Raw genomic sequence first — 19,254 nt, forward strand, 5'->3', positions numbered from 1 at the left:
TCAAAAAAAAAAAAAAAAAAAAACAAAAAAACCCAGAAAGTAATAATAAAAATAAAATAAGAAGTTCTAAGAACTTAATCTTAGTCGCAAACACCGACACAAGGTAGTGTTTGATGTAATGCTGATTTTCATACCAAATTAATGAAAGTCACCAGGCCTGATGGTGGTGTACACCTATAATCCCAGCACTTGGGAGGCTGAGGCAGGAGCATCTAGCAAGTTCGAAGCCAGCCTGAACTACAAAGCCAAGACCCTGGCTCAAACCACCCACCCCAAAAAGTAAAACTAGATTCCTTACCCTTCACATTCCTGATCCTCTTGCCCTCATCGGTATTTGGAGCACCCTAAACTGCCTTAACTGGTAAAAGCCTTGATTTATCTCACACTTCCTGTGTGCCAGCACAGGGACTGCTACGTTTATACTTTATCTTATGTAAACTAACAAAAATCCTATAGAATGGATCACTATAATCCTGTAGAAAAGGAACAGACTGGGCCGGGGATTGGGTTAAGTGGTTCCAGCGCCTGCCTCGCCAAGTACCAGGACCGGAGTTCGATCTCCGGTACAAAAAAAAAAAGGAACAGACTAAGAGAAAGCAAGCTGGCAGTCATGCTTCTATGTGGCGGAGCCTGGTCCCAAGCTCCACTGGCCGAAGGTCCAAGCTCACTGTTATGCCGGCTTGGTAAGACTTTGTCGTAAAAACAAAACAAAACAAAACAAAAAAAACAGAAAAAACCCTAGCCTTCAATTCTAAAGTAACTTTAGTCACCTTACAGTCCCAAGTAAATGCGTTCGACCAAGGTCAAATCACACTTTTCCTAGGCCAACACGAATCCGGCACTGCGACAGCCCTTGGTGGGACCAGGAGCTCCGCTCATCGCACCTGTCAACCACGTGACCCGGGCCACGCGGGTCCCAGGCAGCCGCCGCTGCAGGGCTCCTCAGGAAAGTTAAGACTTGGGGCTACTTGATCAGACCTCGTTCAAAACGAAACCCCGAGGTCCCAGAATTCCTCCAGTCACCCCGACAGGGAGCTCAAAGGTCTCGCCAACTCTGGACTGGTGGAGCCCACAGACCTCCCCACGCCGAAAACCAGGCTCTTCGGAGCCGGGGCCTGCAGCGTGGAGCCTGGAGGTCATCCCACCCACCAAGCCCAGGACTCACAGCGCCTGTCGCCTTGGCGAACTTATTGGCCACCTCCGAGAGTTGGTTATCGCGCAGAAAGCCGAGCACCAGCGGGAACAAGTCGCTGGGAACCACGCGGCGCAGGCCGGAGTCCGCCATCCTCCAGCAATACGCGTCACTACCGTCTCAGAGGAAGGGCGACTGCAAAATCAGGCTCTCGGCCGGGGGTGGGGGCCTGACGTCACTGCGCCGCGCCGGCGGGTAGCGGAAGGGGTGGGGCTGCCGCGGAGGAGGGGCCATGTAGAAACCCAAGGTTCCTTCCGGTCGCAGACGCGTCTCCATCTTGCAAGGGCGGGGCCCACCGGCCTTCTTTGTGGAGGCGGAGCTCTGACGTAAGGGGTCACGCTCCGAGCCGAGGCGGGAAAACTCAGGATTTTCTTCGCGCTGATGTGCTGGAGGCGCTTTCCTGGCTGCTACTAGGGCTTCAGGGTAATGAATAAATGGACGAGCAGGCCTCAGCCACCTGTCTCTCCAGATGTAGTCCCGATTTCGCCCCGCTCTCTACTGGCGTGTGCGGGCGGGTTCCCTTCCCGCCTTCCACCCTCACTCCACCACCCCAGGAGATGCTCCCAGAGCCCATCCTTTCCTGAGTGTGCAGTAGAGGGTCCGTCACACCGAGTCCACAAAACAACCACTCCAGGCAGCCCTTCCCCCTTCTTGCTTACGCAGCCTTAGTTCAGCTCCACATAGGGTGAGCAACCAAATCAGAATCACACAGCAGAGCCCTTCAATCCGCAGTCCTAAAAATAATTTTTTTCCCCTCCCGGGTCCTAACTCGATCGCTATATTGGTCCCGGGAGCAGGCAGCAATTCCTTTACTCCTATTCCTTGACTACTGCCCATTAATGCGCCTCAAGAAAGGCAAGGATCCACTTCCAGACACCATTCTCCTTCGTCTTTCTCAGAACAGGTGTCTCCCGACCTAGAGAACTTACATCTGCCTCTGCGTGCATTCTCACACAAAAGCACTAGCTGTATGCCCAGCATTGCACTCAAACTAAAATGCTGATCTCAACTGAAATGGTGAATGTGCATACAAGCCCACTTCGAAAACCTTATTTGCAAAAATCCCTTCCCGGGGTACCATCCATCATTGCCCCGAATTTTGAAATGCAGAATCTTAGAATTCAGAATTCATCCCAGAATTCAGAGTGTGCCTTCTGAAAACATCTCCAGCTGGGGGAATTTGGTTCAGTGGTTCCACCGCCTGCTCCGCAAATGCAAAGGCCCAAGTTCAATGCCCGGTACCAAAAAAAAAAAAAAAAAAGTCTCCAAATGATTCAAATCCCCTTTCAAGTGGGAAAAGCAAAGCCCTAGGTGACATATTCCACAGGTAACACACATGAGGAGCCCAGTTTCAAATATGGTGGTGTAGCATGCAGCACAAGCACCGCTGGGATGAGCAGCTAACGAGGCACCAGTTATAGATTAAGGGAACAGAGTTTAAGAAAGATGCTTTATTTGTAAGGAGAAGAAAACAGAAGACAGCTGCCCCTGAGAGGGCTTCTGAAAGATGGAACATCCGTAGGTCTTTGTCCCCAGTTTCTTTCATGATGTTTTGAGAAATTCTTCCTCCCTAGAAACTTGTTACAATTTGACTGGCTCCCTGGGATGTCCTTGTATTAAATCAGGTACCCTTTTCTACCTGTGCATTTCTTTTCATGGGCTTTGGCTTTTTTCTGTCTATTTGCCCTTGTCAGGGCCTTGTTTCTGGGATGAGCTGCTGGCTGGTTAAGGAGGAACCTCATAAAGTCAGCTTAAGAGTTAATAAGGGGTGTTTGTCTATTTGTACTAATATAAGGTCCCTACAGTAAAAAAGTACATAGATATATAAGCACATAGGTGTGAGTATATATTTTTATACACTGAACAAAACTTTGTTGTTTAGGGCTAGGGATCTATCTCGGTGGTGCTTCCTGCCTGCCACCTGCCTCCCAAGTACAAGGTCCTGAGTTCAATCCACAGTACCAAAAAAAAAAAAAAAAAAAAAAAAACTTTTTAAAAGTAGGTTACCCCCTCCCCTCCATGGCTCCTTTACATTTTATTGTAGATGAGGAAGAATGGCTGTCTTGGCTGTGTACACCTGGCTTCTCTGTGTTCTCCTGGTCAGCTTTTTAATCTGGCGTCTTTTTAGAAATGGTCTTTGTCTCTCTCTCTCTCCTCTGTCTCTCCTTATCATTGTTTCCAAGGGAGCGCCTCTAAAAGTTTTAACTTCTATTCTTTTTCTGCCCAGACTCCCTTTCCTTATGGTGGATTTTGCACCTGACCAGAGAGAGGCCCTAGGAACTCAATGAGGTAAGTACACCCAATTGTGTTCACAGAGGAAAAGTGACTACATCTGGCACTAGCACCACAGAGACAAGTACGACTGCCCCCACTTGGTGGCTGCATGCCTGAAATCCCACTCTAGGAAGCTGAGATGGAAAGATCTCAATTTCAAACCCAAGCCTGGTCAATTTAGATCTAGCACAGTGCAGAGGCCCTGGCTTCAGTACAATCCCAAACACAGGGATGCCACACCCACAGCAACATCTGGGAAGTCACTCTAGTTCATGTTTCTCAGGCTGCATGGTAAATGAACACCCAGGGAATTCTTCAACCCCAACCATTTTATATAGGAGTGCAAGTTAACTTGTTTCAACCTGTTATAAAAAACAAATACCCCTTTTAAAAATCTGATTGGACATATTTTTATTTCACTTTTTTCCATTTCTTTATAAAACAGTCATCTCACTAGCAGCTCTCTCCCTAAGTGTGGGAGGGGGATGAGGAGGCTGGACACCTCCAAAGAAAAGGGAGGGGGAAAGCGCCCAGGGTTACCTCCTCAGGTTCTTCTGGGCCTGTTTCAACAATGTGTCAAAGTCAAGAGAATCAAATTTGCTCTTTACAGGAGCAGGGTCAAAGTCTTCCCGGTTGGAGTCTACAAAGATAGAGAAAGACAAACATCAAGATCTCTGATCACACGTTCTTATCACTGGACTCTCAATGGCCAGCCATCTCCCCTCCAAACAATGGCTGAAGCTAAAATTGATGATTTTAAGTGAAAGATATTATCACTCATCTTCCCCTCATCCCACCCTGAGATTCTTTTTGTCTGTCAGCTTAGGTCTGCCTAGCCTCACTCTCAAGGATTAGGAATCCTTCCTCTTGCCCCACCCTTTAGTTTTTTGGGACAGCTATGTAGTCCAGGCTGGCCTTGGACTCATGGCCATCCTCCACCTCAGCCTCCAGACTGCTGGGATCAAAGGCGGGCGCCAATGCAGCAGGCCTAAGAACTCTTCTGGAAGGAAATGAGGTGTGGCAAAGCCTCAGGGCCTCCCTCTACTCACCAAGATCAGAATAGCTCCTCTTGCAGAACTGCCTGCGGCCCCCAAAGCAGAGATCAAAGGGCTGCTCATCTGCCTGCCGCAGCTTGTGGCCACTTTCAATGGCTGCGAATGCCTCCTCAGCATAGCGGTAAGTGACGAAGCCATAGTTGTCACTGGTGGGGAAGGTGAGTCATTTAGGCACATGCCTTGAAGACACAGTACCCCAGGTACAGATGAGGCTCTCCTCATTTCCCATACTGCCCAGCACACCACAGCAAGGAGGAACGATAAAGAAACATGAAGCTAGATGAATGGGACTGAAAGGACTTCCTGACTGGGGCCCAAGCTTACCCTTGGACACGGAAATGGATGGTGCATTCCTCAATCTCTCCAAAAACAGAGAACCTCTGCTTCAGCTCCGACCGAGTCATACGGCCAGGTATCTTCCCAATAAAGACCACCCTTCTCTCCTCCTGCGTTGGGTATCAAGGGAAAGTAAGGCAGTGAGCTGGAGCCACACAGCTGCAGCTGCCTCTCGGAGCTCGTGGCTCAGGGCCAAGCCCCAGCCCACCCCACTCACTATTGCACGCTCCTTCTGCAGCACTCTCTGCCTTTGGTAGTGGTCGTGTGCACGGTACGAGCTGTACCTGGCAAGAGAAAGCGTCATCAGCCTCCAGACAGAGCAAGGCCCAGAACTCTCGGGCATCTCCATCCCAGAGGCACTGCTTCCCAAACACACGCTCACCGCCGCCTCCTGTCACTTCTCCGGCGAGGGGATGGGGAGCGAGAACGGCTTCGGGAACTGGAAGACGACGACGAGGAAGACGAGGTGGAGGACGATGAGGATGAGGAGCATCTCCGGGAACGTCCAGAGGAACTACAGCTGGACCTAGAGAATTGACGGGCAGGCAGGAGGGTTGGGAGTGGTGCAGCTGCACACTGCTCACGTCGCCCAGCCCCGGCCCTGCCTGTCAGGAGGCTCAGAACCAAAGAGAGCACAGCAGCAGAGGTCTAGAAGAATAGCTTTTCCTCACGGGTGAACAAACTGATGCCCTTCCTGGAACTTTAGATAGATCTGGGATGTTCCTGAATATTTGGGCAGGCATAAGATTTATTTTCAATTATGCAACTGAAATCTGAAAAACATTTAACATATCAGAAAGAGGAAGGAAAATAAACAGGGAGATAAAGGGCTGGACCCCAGTTTGCACAACCAGCTCTACCTGTGGTATAAAGGCCAGGAATGCTGTCTGCTTTACAAGTGCTTCCCAACTGTTTGGCGTAGGAGCACTGCAGCCAAAGCCTGAGGGGAGGTGACTGTGCTAGACCTATAGAAGGGTATTTCTGGAGATACGCATCACTGCTAAAACCCAAGAATTCTTCATTGAGTAAGTAGAAAAACTTGGGTCTGTTACTGAGGAAAAAAAAATACTGTCAGAAGGTAGATGAAGCCACCCAAAAAAACTGCCTCGTATGCTTTACTCAACAGATGATTAACAGTTCCCCCTTAGCAGTCAACCCACTGTCCCACATATCACCACGAAAACACCTAGAGAACTAATACAGTATGTAACGAAGTCACATAAAGTATGTAAAGAAGTCGGGATCAAACTAACAGTCTCAAGGAGGCAGGAGATCTCAGGAATACCCTAAACTCCAACAAGGTATAGAAGGTACATTCTCACAGCTTGCCTTCTTTTACAGTCCACAGAACAAAAGACAAAGCCAGAGACAGAAACAGAGGCCTTAGTGCCTCAAAGTACCCAAGTCAGTGTATGAAAGCTTTCAAAGCAGAGAAGAGAATGCATGAACTTCCTAAATGCAGAACCTAACAGGCCATCAAGAGCTCACCTTCGCCACCTCTTGTGGGGGGGGGAGAGGGACCTGGACCTGGACCGGGACCGGGATGAGGAAGACGACGATGAGGATGAGGAAGATGCTTCACTGGTCCGGGTGGACCCAGAGCTGACAGACCGGCTGCTGCGGCCACGATGGCCCTGCCAGCCCCTGCTTGGGGGGCTGGCTGACCTGCAGGCTTTCCGGTAACAGCGCATGGATCGCTGCTTGGCTGGGGGTTCAGGGGGAGTCCTAGTGTTCGTGTCATTCCGGCAGGGCGAGGCCTCAGGAGACAGCAAGGCAGATGGGGCAAGGCAAGGTGCTGGGGGAGGTGCCTGCTCACTGCTAGTCCTGTGATCAAGGGGCTCCTGGGAGGCAGCTGGGCTTGGGAGTAGGGGAGCAGCTGGGCTCAGGGACAAGACAGGTTTGATGGTGATATCCTGATGGCGTTTGACGTTCCATCGGGAGCCCACCTCTGGAATGACTAGGCCAGGCATCTTTTTGGGGGGTGTCCTGCTCCGAACACAATAGTCATGGTCCCCAGAGCCCACGTGGACTGGACTAGGACCACAGACCCCTTCTTGGAGGTAGGCTGCAGCTGGATGTTTGGCCTCTGTAACTCCTTCAGGCTTCAGGGTTCCCTCCTGGGCGGTGGACTTAGGAGATTTGGCTTTGGCCAGCAGTGACACAGCAGCCAGGGGCTTCCATAACTGGTGGGGAGGGGTGGCTGGAGGGGTGAGGCCTGTGAGGGGAGGGAGGATGGAGATAGCAGGATGAGAGCTGAGCCTGGACTTCCAAATGCTGTATCTAGGCTTCAGAGACCCCACTTCTCACCAAATACACCAAGCAGAGCAACGGCCCAGCATCTCCCGCTGTTCCAATTGTTCCTTCCCCCATGTCCACCACCTTGGGAACCAGCCAGCCAGGATCCTCCTAAACCCCCTCATCTTCTCAATTACCAAACCCCAACGAAGCGGGTCCTATCTACCCACCTGTCTCTCCCTAGACCCACCTCTCCACCCAGCACTGCCTGACTTCTAGCTGCACCTTCTCTGCACTCATGCAATAAAGTTCTCCCTACTTCCAGTTTCATACTTGCCACCTATCTTCTACATTGCTTCTGCAATATACAGGTTGAAGTCCAAGCACTGCTAGTTTCCATAATCAGATCTGCTTACCACTCCAGCTTTCTGTCTTGCTTTTTGTTTTGCCCACCACCCTGATCAGCCACTATGCTCCAGTGAAACCATACCACTTAACAATTCCCCAAAGCACAGGATGGTTCTGGTTCTTCGTTCACTTAAGCTGCTCCTTTTGATGAAGATACTCTATCCCCTGAATCTACCATGTGAGTGATACCAGTGGTTTTCTCAAGCCTCACCTTAGGAGATAATCTTCTAAGAACGCTTTTTTTTTTTTTTTTTTTTTTTGGTACCAGGGATGAAACTCGGGTCCTTGTGCTTGCAAGGCAGGCCACTGAACCGCTGAGCTAAATCCCCGGCCCTGGAGACGATCTTCTACATCCCCCTCCCTGACTGGTCCCTTTGGGTCTTACTAGAAGTGCAAACTTCTTTAACACACTACTTCCAATTCTCCGCACTCCTCAATGACACATCGGCCCCTGAACTATGAAAACCACAGAATGGAGATCAGATCGCTGTATTGTCAATGCCTACACACACCTGATGCACAGCAGAGGCACTGCACATCTGCTACACGAACTAATCATAGGCAGAGTTCCCCAACCTGAACCCACCTGCCACGTTGGCCAGCTCTGGGGCTTGTAACCGGTCTAGGGGTCTCTTCTCCTGGGGAGTGTCAACGCTGCTGGCGGGGGCGGAAAAGGGAAAGCCTGGTTCATTGCCTCCTCAGTATCATGCACATCTGCTTTCCTCACAAAGTAACCGGAGAAGGGTGTGTGCAGAGAAGGATGGAAATGTACAAACTGTTCCCATCATCCCCCTCCAGCACAAAAGGGGTGTGAGTGACTGGACTGTAGGCTGGCTCTCATCTCAGCTCTGCCCAATTCCAGGAGTCAGGCTGGCTATGACCTTGAGTACCCCCCACCTCCTTAAAATCAGGAGCCCTGCCTACCACCTCAAACCAACCTGAAGCCAATGCAAAGGGGAAACATGGTAAAACAGGATGGTGGATCGTGGATCATGAACATGAAAAATGAAAAAAGTCCTCACTGCTGGATGACGGAGGAGCAAGGAGGTCCAGGGTGCCTGTGTCCTCCAAGGTGTCAGGGAAGCCCTCTCCATTAATATTTTCCCCCAATTTAAGTTACCCCATCACCAGCACTGAGCAAGCTTAAAATCTGTTAAAGGTAAGAAATCCCCGAAAGCAGAAATTGCCAAGATAAAAAGACTCTCTAGGCATCTGGAACTCCCAACTACAATCAGCAGGACGGCAGTTCTTACCCTCCCACCTCACCATCAAACAAGGGCAGAGCCCAGGCAGAGCAGGGTATGGAGATCTGGGAAGACTCTAGAGCTGACCGCATGTCCTTGCCAGGGGAGGAATCCAGTCAACGGTCCTGGCACATCAGCTGGCCACTGACCAACAGCTGTAGGGTAACTCATTCATTCACATGTTGCCATACTTACCTGGAGTTTCCTACAGCCAAACTATCAGCAGGAGCCAGGGGAGGACATTCCTTTTTAGCTGCAAAGAAAGCATACCAGTTAAAAGTCCAACCAGATATTCCAGACTAAAGCTGCACAGAAGGGCTTAGACCCAAAGAGGGAAGTGTACTTTGTCTACAAGCTCCCTGCTGGGCTATCCCAAAGATGCAGTCTCTTTTAGGGGGTGACCTGTACTATTTAATCACATTTCTTCTCAGTTCAGAATCACCCACTTTCAAAAGCCGGGCGTGGTGGCACACACCTGTAATCCCAGCACTCAGGAGGCTGGGGCAGGAGTACTGCTATGAGTTTGAGACCAGCCTGGGCTACATAGTGAATTCCAGGTCAGTCTCAACTACATAGTGAGACCCTGTCTCAAAAAAATCAAAACAAAACAAAACAAAAAAAGAATCACCCACTTTCTCTCTGAAAGAGTCCAACTGTAGAAGCTGATTAGTATTCAAATTTCTACATAACCTTCCTAATTTTCTAGCCTCACAGCCTACTTTGGGGTGGTGCAGGAGGCTGGAATTGAATCCAGGGCACTGTACATGCTAAATACAGTTTTGTTTTGGTTTTGGAGACAGGGTCTATTGCTAGGCTGGCCTCGAACTCGATGTGCCCACCTCCTAGATAGCTGGGATTACAGATGTGCACCACTCTGCCCAACCATAGTGGAGTTGGGTCCCACATCTTCCTTTTATTACTGGAGGCTTGAACCCAGGATCCTGTGCATGCTAACTAAACACTCTTATCACTGGGCTGGGCTACACCCCTAGCTTTTTTTTTTTTAAACATTGAAACAGTCTAAGCTGTCCAGGTTGACCTCAAACTTGCCATACTCCTGCCTTAGCCTCCTAAGTAGCTAACATTATAGGTGTGTACCACCCTGCCCAGCCCACACTTGTATTTGGATTATACTATAAATACTTTGTACCAACTCATGTCCATCTCCCTAGTTAGATGAAAAGCTCCTTGACAAAAGTCACAGGAGCCCCAGAGCACCTAGAGCCATGCCTTACCTTCAGAAAGTCAAGCTATTTGTTGCCTTCCAAATACATCATACAGGGCCCTTCCTATACCCTCTCTACACCTTTATTTATCACATATATCATGTCTGAAATCCTACCTTTTGAGATTCAGCTTGAGAGTTTCGTCTCTCTAGAAAAATATCCCTAAACAATCCCAACCTATCCAGATCTCCCCATCTACTCCTGGAAATCTTGTCTGCCCAGCCCAACTGGAGGCTGCTCTCGTGGCCGAGACTGCCCTTCACTCCAGCTGAACCAAGTACAGGGCCAAGCCTAAAAGAAGTATCAAAACACAAAGGGGCCGGAACAAAACCACCCAGCTTTTCTCACCTTCTGATTTCTCAAACTGCTCCAGCAGACTGGATAAGTCTGATGCCTCAATTCCTATGGTTGAACACAACACAGGATTAAAAGCCAGTTCCGAGCAGTCACGTACAGTGAGTACAATCTACCTCTCCCTTTACATCTCTTCCCACCTTATTAAGCAAACCTAGTCAGCAGCGCAAAGGACTGAAACAAGCTGAGTGTCCCACTTCTGAGGACCCCTCCAAAGAAACTCAACAAAAGGCAGCCTCAAGGTGGTTTATTTATTCTGCTCTATAGAGGAAGCCCCAGCTGTCCCATCCCCTTCTCATAGCAACTACACTGTGTGCACTCACCAATCTCACTGATAAAAGCTTGTACAACATCCTCAGGACCCTGCGTACGTGGGGTGGGCAGAAAGGACAGCTTCCTTAGGCGGGCTGGGTGGACAGTAGGCAGCTTGGGGACAGTGTTTTGCCTGGGTATGGAAACAGCCCTGACAGCAGGACAGAGGGGCTTCTCCTTGGGCTTGCTCTCCTGCACCTCAGGCTTTAAACCCTCTGACGCAGGTTCCTCCACAGCCACACCCTCAGTAGACAGAACTGGAAGGGCCTTGGTCCGGGGGGTTTGCACCAAGGAAGACACCTTATGTTTCACATGGGGAGATGCAAGCACTGCCTTGACTTCAACTTTGGTGGCCTCTATTTGTGGAGCTTCGTGGTCAGCTGCCCCAAGACTGAGGGAAGAAGTCATAGGCACAGGAAGTACATTTTCAGGAGCACCAATTGGAATGACACTGGGCTCCACTGTGGGTGGGGGAACATCTCTCCCAACAGAGGCTGGAAGCAAAGGAGGTGGGGGAACAGCTGGCCAGAATGGAGGGTGTTGTGGCCCTGGGGCCCATCCCATGGGCCCATAGGTACAGCTGGAGCTGTAAGGTGAGACTGGGGTGGGAGGGGGAACCCAAGGCACATTACAAGTGGGGGGCATAGCATAGGTATTAGGAGTTCCAGACACTAGGGGCACCACTGGTGGGAGAGGCGGGCAAGGGTAGCCAGAAGGGGACACAGGGGGATAACAAGACCAGGGTGGCACATGGGCATAGTGAGTATACGGATCAGGCGGCACTGGCCCCATGGACACTGGAAGACCAGGAGGCTGCAAGGAAGGTGGGGGTAGACTGGGGACCACTTGTCCACTTGTAGGAAGGGGCAGCACAGGGGAAATGCCCAGGCCACTTGGTGGAAAAGGCAAAGGAGTGGGCACAGTGGGAGGAATGGGCCCAACAGGAGACACGGACTGCACAACAGGAAGGGAAGGTCTTGCTGGCAGTGGCACCTCTTTGGATGGCACTTTTTCAGGGGGAGTTGAAACCACAGGTTTGCTTGCAGGTTCAGGACTTGGAGAAGCAGGGCTGGGACCCACAGGCACAAAGCAGGCCTCAGGAGGAGCTTCCAGGCTACTTTGCAAGGCTGTCTTCTTGGCTGGTGCTGGTGGAACAAGACAAGGGATGTCCGCCAGCCCTGTGGGGGTCTCTGGGAGGCTAGGCCACTTCCCCACTGGGGGCTGGGAACTCCTCTCTTCTGCCTCTGCCTGCCGCTGCTGCCTCCGTTGCCGGTATTCAGACAGGCTAAGAGGCCGAGGTTTGGTTTCCTGGGTGGCAGAACTGGTACCACATTCCACCTTCAGAGGACCTACAACCTCCTTGACTTCAGGGATGACAGCCTTCGAGAGGTCAGAGGGCTCTGAGTCCAGGGGGTGCTGCAAAGCAGGACTCCCTTGGGCTGATGACACTGCACCACGTCTGGGGTCAGTTGGGCGGGACTTAACTAGTGCAGGGTCAGCTGGAGCCATTTCACTCGGAACAGAATCAACCGGCGCTCGGTCAGCTAGGACAGTATCAACTGGAGACAAGTTGTCTGAGACAGGAACAACCACTGTGGGACCAGCCACTGCCAAGTCAGCAAGGACTGGGTCAACTGGGAGAGGGTCAGCAGGTACAGGGTCAGCTACAGCAGGGTCCACGGCAGCAAGATTGGCTTCTAGAGAGTCAATTGGCACGGGGGCATTTCGAGCAGAGTTAACCACCAGGACACGGGTCGGAACAGGGTTGGCCTGAATTGTGTCAACCAGCTTAGAGTAGAGGTCCAGAGGATCTTCTTTAGCCAGACTACCTTGTCCGGCACTTCTCTCTAAGTCCCCAGAACTCGGCTTCTCCAAGGCAGCTGCCCAAGCCCGAGCCCAAGCCCGTGGCTTCCCCCTTCCCTGGGGAGGCCCAGCCTCTCTTGGAAGTTCTTCCTGAGGCTGCTTCTGTAAACTGCTGGTCTGAGAGACCACTTCTGCGGCCACAGTGGATTGCCCACGGGAGGATGATCTCAGCCTCCTGGCGTAGCCCTCCACACCGGGTGTTGTCTGCTCCTTGCTTTTCTTCTTCCCGCCTTTCCGAGTTTTCTGGGAACCCAGCACTACACTGTGAGGTGGGTTCTGAGGCCCACTGGGTGCCACTGGCTCCGTGACCTCTCTGGGCTCCAACACACAAGTGGAATCCAGCAACAACTCCTCTTTCTGAGGGCAAGGAGCTGCCCTGGGCACAGCAGACTCCATCTCTGACTCTAGCGTGGGCATAAGCAGCTGCAACGGGTCATCTAGGAAAACAGACCCAGGTCCAGCGGGGATCTGCCGTACCACAACTGGTATCTGCAGGCCATCAGCAGCTGTGGCTGCCTGGCCTACAATCTCCAGCACCACACAACCCTCAGGCAGCGTCAGTTCCTCTGGCTCTTCCTGAAGCTCATCCTCAAGTGATGCCAGGTGGGTGAGATTGGGCAGGCAGTAGGGGTGCATGGCCCGCACCAGCTCACTCAAAGAGGAGATGCTCTCGTCTCCAGCGGATGGCACAGCCACTTCTGCTGCTGTTGCCTTGTCTTCCTCCTCTGGGCAGGCCAGGTGCATGGGGAAATCTGGGATGGTGCTCCTGGAATTATCAGGCTCCCCAGCAAGCTTCTGGCCACTAAAGCTGGCCACCTCTTCCTCTTCTTCACCATCACTGCGCTGCTGGGAAGGAGGGCACGAACCCCAGCGTGGTCTCGACCTTGAGGACCTCCAGCTAGGCACCCTGGGAGAAGAGGTCTCTAGGAAGGAAGGTGAGGAGAAATCCCAAGGGGGATCAGCAAGAGACATCTCGACCTGCAAGAAAAAAGAAGAGATTTTGGGGCCAGGGATTTAGCTCAGTGGTTCTGCTGCCTGCTTTGCAAGCACAAGGTCCCAAGTTCAATCCCTGGTACCAAAAAAAAAAAGTTTTTCTCAGCAAAGTATATTTTCCAAACATGTCCCTGCGGGCTTCCCACCATCTGTAGGTTCCACGCAGGCCAGGCTTACCCCACTCACTCTATTACTGCCTGTGCTGGGCCCCAAGGGGTCAACTGGGGTAATGAAGTCACATTCTGGGGATGTTCGAGAAAGAGTGAGCAGCTTGTGCAGCTAAGAGGGAGAGAAAGACCTGAGATCAGTTTGTGCTTTAAAGCTAAGTGAACGGCCAGTAGATACAGTTGTAAACTTTATACCAGCCACACGTCCCCTTCTCCCTGGTCCCGCACTCACAGAGGAGCCCTCTCGAGGAGACACAAGCAGCTCCGAGTCAGGAATGCTGTCAAATGGAGACAGGTTCTCAGAATCTGCATTGTCCAAGATCTCCGTCAAAGCTGTGAGCAGCGACACTTCGTTCTGGTCCTCCAGAGATAACCTGCTCTGCTCCAGAAAGACAACGGGAGGCCCCACCAACATCTCTAATGAGCTGCTGGGTCACTGAAAAGGGCCAGGTGCCACCAAAGACTCATCTCCCATGTTCAGCTCAACTCAACAGGGGGATCTGAGTCATCAGGAGGCAAAGGTTCCAAAATCGTTTATCTTCCAAAAAAGAGACCTGACAGACTTGACTCTTGAACTTGGGCTTTATACAGTCCCCCACCTCCAGGTAAGAGAAGGATGCTCAGCAAACAACTCTTGGCTACATCAGAATTGGGCTTTAAAAACAGATCAGTGCCAAGTGTGGTGATGTACAGCTGTCATCTGAACAATCAGTAGGTAGAAGCAAGAGAAACACAAGTTCAAGGCCAGCCTGGACGTACACTGCAAGACTCCCTCAAAAAGAAAAAAGCACAAGCTGGTGGTAGCCCACCCCTGTAATCCTGGCATTCTACGAGGCTGAGGATGCAGTGCCAAGTTAGAGCCAGACTGGGCAATCAAGTGATTTAGCAAGACCCTGTCTCAAAAAAGCATTTTTGAGCCATGTAATTTAGGCTGGCCTTGAACTATGTAACCCGTGGTGTCCTATAACATGTGGCAATCCTCCTGCCTTAGCCTCCTGAGTGCTGGGATTACGGGGGTGGGCTTTTTATTGAGCCGGGGATTTAGCTCAGTGGCTCCACCATCTGCCTCACAAGTGCAAGGTCCCGAGTTCAATCCCCAGTACCAAAAACAAAAAGGAAAAGAAATGCAGAACTCCGTGAAGCCTTGGGTTCATTCTCCAGCACACATACACCATACACCACACACCCACCCACACACAAAATGAAACAGATCAGAACTCTCTAAGCATTCAGGTCAAGGGCTCAGATAGGGACCTTGGATTTCGGTCCAAATTAGCCAGGGCATCCTCACACAGAATATAATCTGCCAGCCTGCAGCCTAACTCCCTCCTAAAGACAAAAAACACACTTCAGGTCAGGCACCAGAGCTAAGCACGTGGAAGAGCACTGCCATCCCTAAAACCACTCCAAGGACTTGAGGGGAAGCCTCCCGTGCAAAACTCTAGGTCCAGCCCGAGCTCCAGCTCACCTCTCCAAGGCTCCCAAAGTCCTCAATGAGTGAGATGAGGGAGGCATCCATGTAGCTCTGCATGGTCCCCAGCAGGGTCTCATCCTGCAGTATCAGCTCCTCCATTCCCAGGTCTTTGTCTCGCAGAGATGGGCCCAGCCGAGACAGACTGACAAAGCCAGAGTCGTCCCCCTCCTCATGCAGCAGCGCCTGGGGCAGAAGGGGGAAGGTCAAATGCACGGTCCCTCTGGGGGCGGATGGATGACACGCTCCACAGACCAGGTCTCCAGCCCATCACCAAACCATTACGCCAGGTGGGCAGAAAAGCACAACCCAGGAGCAAAAACCCCAACCACAGTGGCAGTATTCAGGCAGAAGACAGTTTGAACTCCATCTACAAACAGCTGGAACCACAGGAGATTATTAAACTGCAAAGCAAAAACATCCAGAAGACCCAGATTGTTCAGAGGACCTGAGCGGCCACAGAGAGGGTGCTAGTCTGAGGGGAACACCAAAGGAAGAAGTCAGCTAGGTGATGGTTCAGCTACAGCAGCCTGACCCACCTCAAGCCTGAGGCCTCTGTTCCCTGCTGAGCTGGAAGCCTGTAGTCTTCAAGATAGCTCAGGATTCCCAACCTATGCCAATCTTTCCTCACACCAATGTATTACCTTTCCTGACAATCACATCCTGTCCTCCCAACCTCATAACACTCCTTGCATCGTTCAGAAAACTGGATTCCAAGTTCATCTAGGGCAAAGAACACTATATTCTTTTCGGGGGGCGGTATCAGGGATCAAACTCCGGACCTTGCACTTGTGAGGCAGGCAGTAGCAGCACTGCCCAGCCCCGCTTTGTATTCTATTAGTTGATATTCTCGTCTCCCAGAAAAGCACAGATGCCTTATACAGCACTCTGCACTCACTCACGGTGCCAGGCAGTATCTTCTACACAGTTGTTATTCCACTTTGGGTTTTTTTGGGGTACTTGGGATTGAACCAAGGGTCTCATGCACACTAAGAATGTGCTCTGCTTCAGAGCTACACCCCTCATCCTAACAGTACAGTATGACCATCCAACCTCTCACATAGTTCTACAAGAAAGGTATCTTCCCCACCCCTACTAGATGACAGCCAAGAGAAAGCTTGACTCTGTCCATGGAGACCCCGCCCTACACTCCTCCAAGAGCTAGCCACACCTTCAACCTTGTCAAGAGGCAGGGAGTGGCCTGCACAAACCTGTCAAGAGTAAGGGTGTGGGCACAGCCAGAAGTGGCTGGACTGAGACTCAGGAGCCAGAGCAGGGCTGGCTCCGCTTTTGGAAACATGGTGTACAGGCCTAAGAACAGGACCAAACACAGACAAGCCAAGTTCCCCAGACCGCCTTCTGCAGCACAAGCGAAGTCAGCATTCACCTGCTCCAAAAGAAAAAAGCAACAGGTTTGATTATACCCCCCAATTCCTTAAAAAGCTGAAGAGTTCCAGCATCTGGAGGTGAGGCAGGAGGATTTCAAATTCGAGTTAGCCTGGGTAATGTAGAAACTTAGGAAGACCCTTTCTCAAAATTAAAAGGGGCTGTGGACATAGCTTAGTGCAAAGGCCCTGGGTTGAGTCAGTCCCTAGAACACCCCCGCCAAAAGGTTGTGAGGTAGTTCAGTGCCAAAGCCCTATATTCAATCCCTAGTCCTGGGACAAGACTGAGGGAGAAAGGCTGGTTAGAATACAAGCCAGGGCCAAAGATGAAATAAAAGGCAATAGGTTTTAGGCACTAACCCCTCCCAGACCTTCACAATCCTATAATTACAACCAGCAGCTGAGTATCACCTGGCTCAGCAAACAGTCCCAGGTGAGCAAGGAGCTGCATCTCCTCTTGCCCTGCCACTTACCTACCAGAGCCCCAGACAGCAGGCCGGAATGTCAAACCATGCCCAGCCCTACACATCACCTCTACCTCCACCAGGCAGGTCCTGGAGCCGCAGTCAGAGAGCCACTTCTTCACAACCTCTACTCACAGCACTGCTCCCAGGGGATCAACCCAAGGGCTAAAAGTGAGCCAGCCACAGCACCTCTAACTTCAACAACCCACAACCGGCTTTCCCACATCAATCTTTTCCCTCCAGGTTTCAAAACCTGGCCAAAAATTTTTACTTATTTGATTATTTTTTGATGCCCCATCACACCCTGCTTCCAACTTTTTAAAACTGCGTGAATGATCACTTCCTTAGACCCTCCATAAATCCCTTCAGTGTCACCTTACAGCTCTTAAGATTTAAACTCTGCACTATAGTTTACAGGGATCGTGGTTTCCCCAGTATACCCCTGTTCCAGTTTATCTTCTTGCTCCTGTCACACAGGCCTCAGTCCCTACAGTTAGCTGTGTTCTCTCCCGCTCTCCAGGCCTTCACACAATTCCCTCTGAAAGTTTTTCACACATATGGATCTCAGCTTTAAATATCCTTTCCCAAACTCTACAAATTATGTCACAACTGCCACTAATATAATCTCATTTTCTTTTTGTCCTACTCTTGCAACACACCCCTGTAATCCCACCACGCCTCTAATCCCAGCACTCAGGACAGGGTGACAGCCTGAACTATATTGTGAACCTATCTCAAAACAAAAAAGATGCTAGAGGATAGGAAAATTTCTGGGGCTTATCATATCTATGCCCTGTACCTGAACATAATGAATGGCTTCTCAATTCCTAGCTGGTTATTTGACTACTCACACATACCCATCTTTTTTTAAGAGGCAAAAGGATCTTTCCATGAGACTCTGTCCAACCCAACCCCAAATGACCACCTAATTTGTACTGCAGCTAGGTCTTGGATCCCTCACACCTCTTCCCTAGAGCATAGGCAGCTCTAGCCTCAAAAGACAGTAACCTCTGAAAGGATGAAGAAAAGGCAAGTTGCTTCCAAATTCATGCCCCAGAAGTCATTCTCCCTTGGACTCAGGCCTAGATTGGTCTGCTGGACCTGATATTACAAGGCAGCCTGCAGACCCACTCCTACCTAGAGGAAAAAAAGAAAGATGCCGTCAAGGACTCAGGGTAGTTACCAAAGAGATAACAATCCAAACTAATTCCTCCCCACTGCTACTGCCACCCTGGGTGGAAACTTTTAAGAAGCCCTCCACTGAAGAGTGGGACAATAATTTTTTAAGAGAAGACCAAGAATAAAACAAATCTGACTAAAAGAATTCTTTCTGATCCGATAAATATTCAAGTACTGAATGGTTTTCAAAAGGGCCTCCAACTTTTCCCACCCTCACCAAAAATTCTAGAAAACCTTAAATACAGACCACCCCAGTTTCTGTGTCAGTTCACTGGAGATATCCTAGAGGAAGAAGTGAGCAAGAGGGCTCTCTTTCCCTTACTTAAGCTTGTGCCAAGTATATGCTGACACTCCTCATCCCCTTAAATCGTAAGTGATGTGCCGGTGACTCACAACCCACCCGGAGCCGGTCAGACAGAAGCTACCTCAAGCTCTCTCCACAGCCCTTCAGCCTCATCCCTCTACCATCTGCAGAGAGGCCCCAACATCTGGGAAGTCCACCCGCTGTCGAAAGGCACTGCAGACCCATCAAAAGGGAGAAACTCCAACGCTAGGAACAAAGTTGACTCTAGCAGCCCTAATCTTCCTCCAAGACCAGCGGTTCCCAGCCCGGGTCGCGGATGGCGGGATCGCTGGGACACACCCAGTTCCCTGCAGTGTGGCTCAGGAGCGGACACTATAAGTCCGATAGCAGGCAGGGGAGCCACGTGGACATCCCATCCCCGCACCCACGTGGACCCGCGGCCCTCCCCCCAGCCCAACCCACGTGGGTAACCTGGCCGCCTAGAGGGGGAGGGGAGCCAGACAAATTCTCCCGGGAAAATCGCTCCCCCACCCCACGTGCTCCGAAAAGGGAACTGCGGCGCCGGGCTGGTAGAGCCCTCCTCTGCATCTTTAGGCAGAGGTCCAGCCTTCGATCCCTACTCCATACTTCTGACCTCCTCCCCCAGCTGCAGGCCCTTTCCCACGCCGGCTCTGCCCCTCAGTGTTATCAGAAAATCCCCGCACGCACCCCGCCTCCGCCAGCAGACACGAACACGCGGCTCAGGTCGGCTTCGCCAGCCCCGACTCCCGCAGCCATCCGGCATCTACTCCT

The 19,254-nt window shown here is 51.1% G+C and overlaps 2 protein-coding genes across 6 annotated transcripts in view; both read right to left on the minus strand.

The window, feature by feature from the left end:
* The window catches only part of Nolc1 (nucleolar and coiled-body phosphoprotein 1), a 9,182-nt gene extending 7,822 nt beyond the window's left edge, over positions 1-1,360 (minus strand). For all 4 annotated transcript variants that reach the window (XM_010626408.3, XM_010626407.3, XM_010626406.3 and 1 more), the window contains exon 1: positions 1,166-1,360. In XM_010626408.3, coding sequence (XP_010624710.1) covers positions 1,166-1,285 — 120 coding nt within the window. In that variant the 5' untranslated portion in view covers positions 1,286-1,360. The remainder of the gene's footprint in view (positions 1-1,165) is intronic.
* Positions 1,361-3,832: 2,472 nt separating this feature from the next.
* Positions 3,833-15,210, minus strand: Pprc1 (PPARG related coactivator 1). 2 transcript variants are annotated; one of them, XM_010626404.2, is made up of 13 exons: positions 15,128-15,210; positions 13,892-13,937; positions 13,670-13,771; positions 10,648-13,477; positions 10,319-10,372; positions 8,940-8,997; positions 8,087-8,157; positions 6,346-7,072; positions 5,240-5,383; positions 5,075-5,135; positions 4,846-4,967; positions 4,516-4,667; positions 3,833-4,106 (listed from the first exon to the last, which is right to left on the minus strand). In XM_010626404.2, exons 1-13 carry the CDS (start codon positions 15,208-15,210, stop codon positions 4,003-4,005), a joined length of 4,554 nt encoding a protein of 1,517 aa, XP_010624706.1. In that variant the 3' UTR covers positions 3,833-4,002. The 2 variants fall into 2 exon arrangements, with proteins under 2 accessions (XP_010624706.1, XP_033617350.1); XM_033761459.1 differs by lacking the exons at positions 13,892-13,937; positions 15,128-15,210 and having other exon boundaries at positions 3,834-4,106; positions 5,075-5,141; positions 13,679-13,880.
* Between the last annotated feature and the right edge of the window lie 4,044 nt (positions 15,211-19,254).

Source organism: Fukomys damarensis, unplaced genomic scaffold (assembly GCF_012274545.1).
Source record: "Fukomys damarensis isolate Sample0158 unplaced genomic scaffold, DMR_v1.0_HiC HiC_scaffold_8, whole genome shotgun sequence".
In the NCBI taxonomy this organism is placed as follows: domain Eukaryota; kingdom Metazoa; phylum Chordata; class Mammalia; order Rodentia; family Bathyergidae; genus Fukomys; species Fukomys damarensis.

What these genes read in the sequence shown, in the direction of transcription:
- Pprc1 (XM_010626404.2), bottom strand. Translation starts at nt 15,210, where the DNA reads ATGAGACCCTGCTGGGGACCATGCAGAGCTACATGGATGCCTCCCTCA. An exon ending in AGCTTTTATCAGTGAGATTG is followed by an intron (nt 10,373 to 10,647) that starts GTGAGTGCACAC and finishes GTTCAACCATAG; the next exon opens with GAATTGAGGCATCAGACTTA. An exon ending in ATCCATTTCCGTGTCCAAGG is followed by an intron (nt 4,668 to 4,845) that starts GTAAGCTTGGGC and finishes CTTCCCCACCAG; the next exon opens with TGACAACTATGGCTTCGTCA.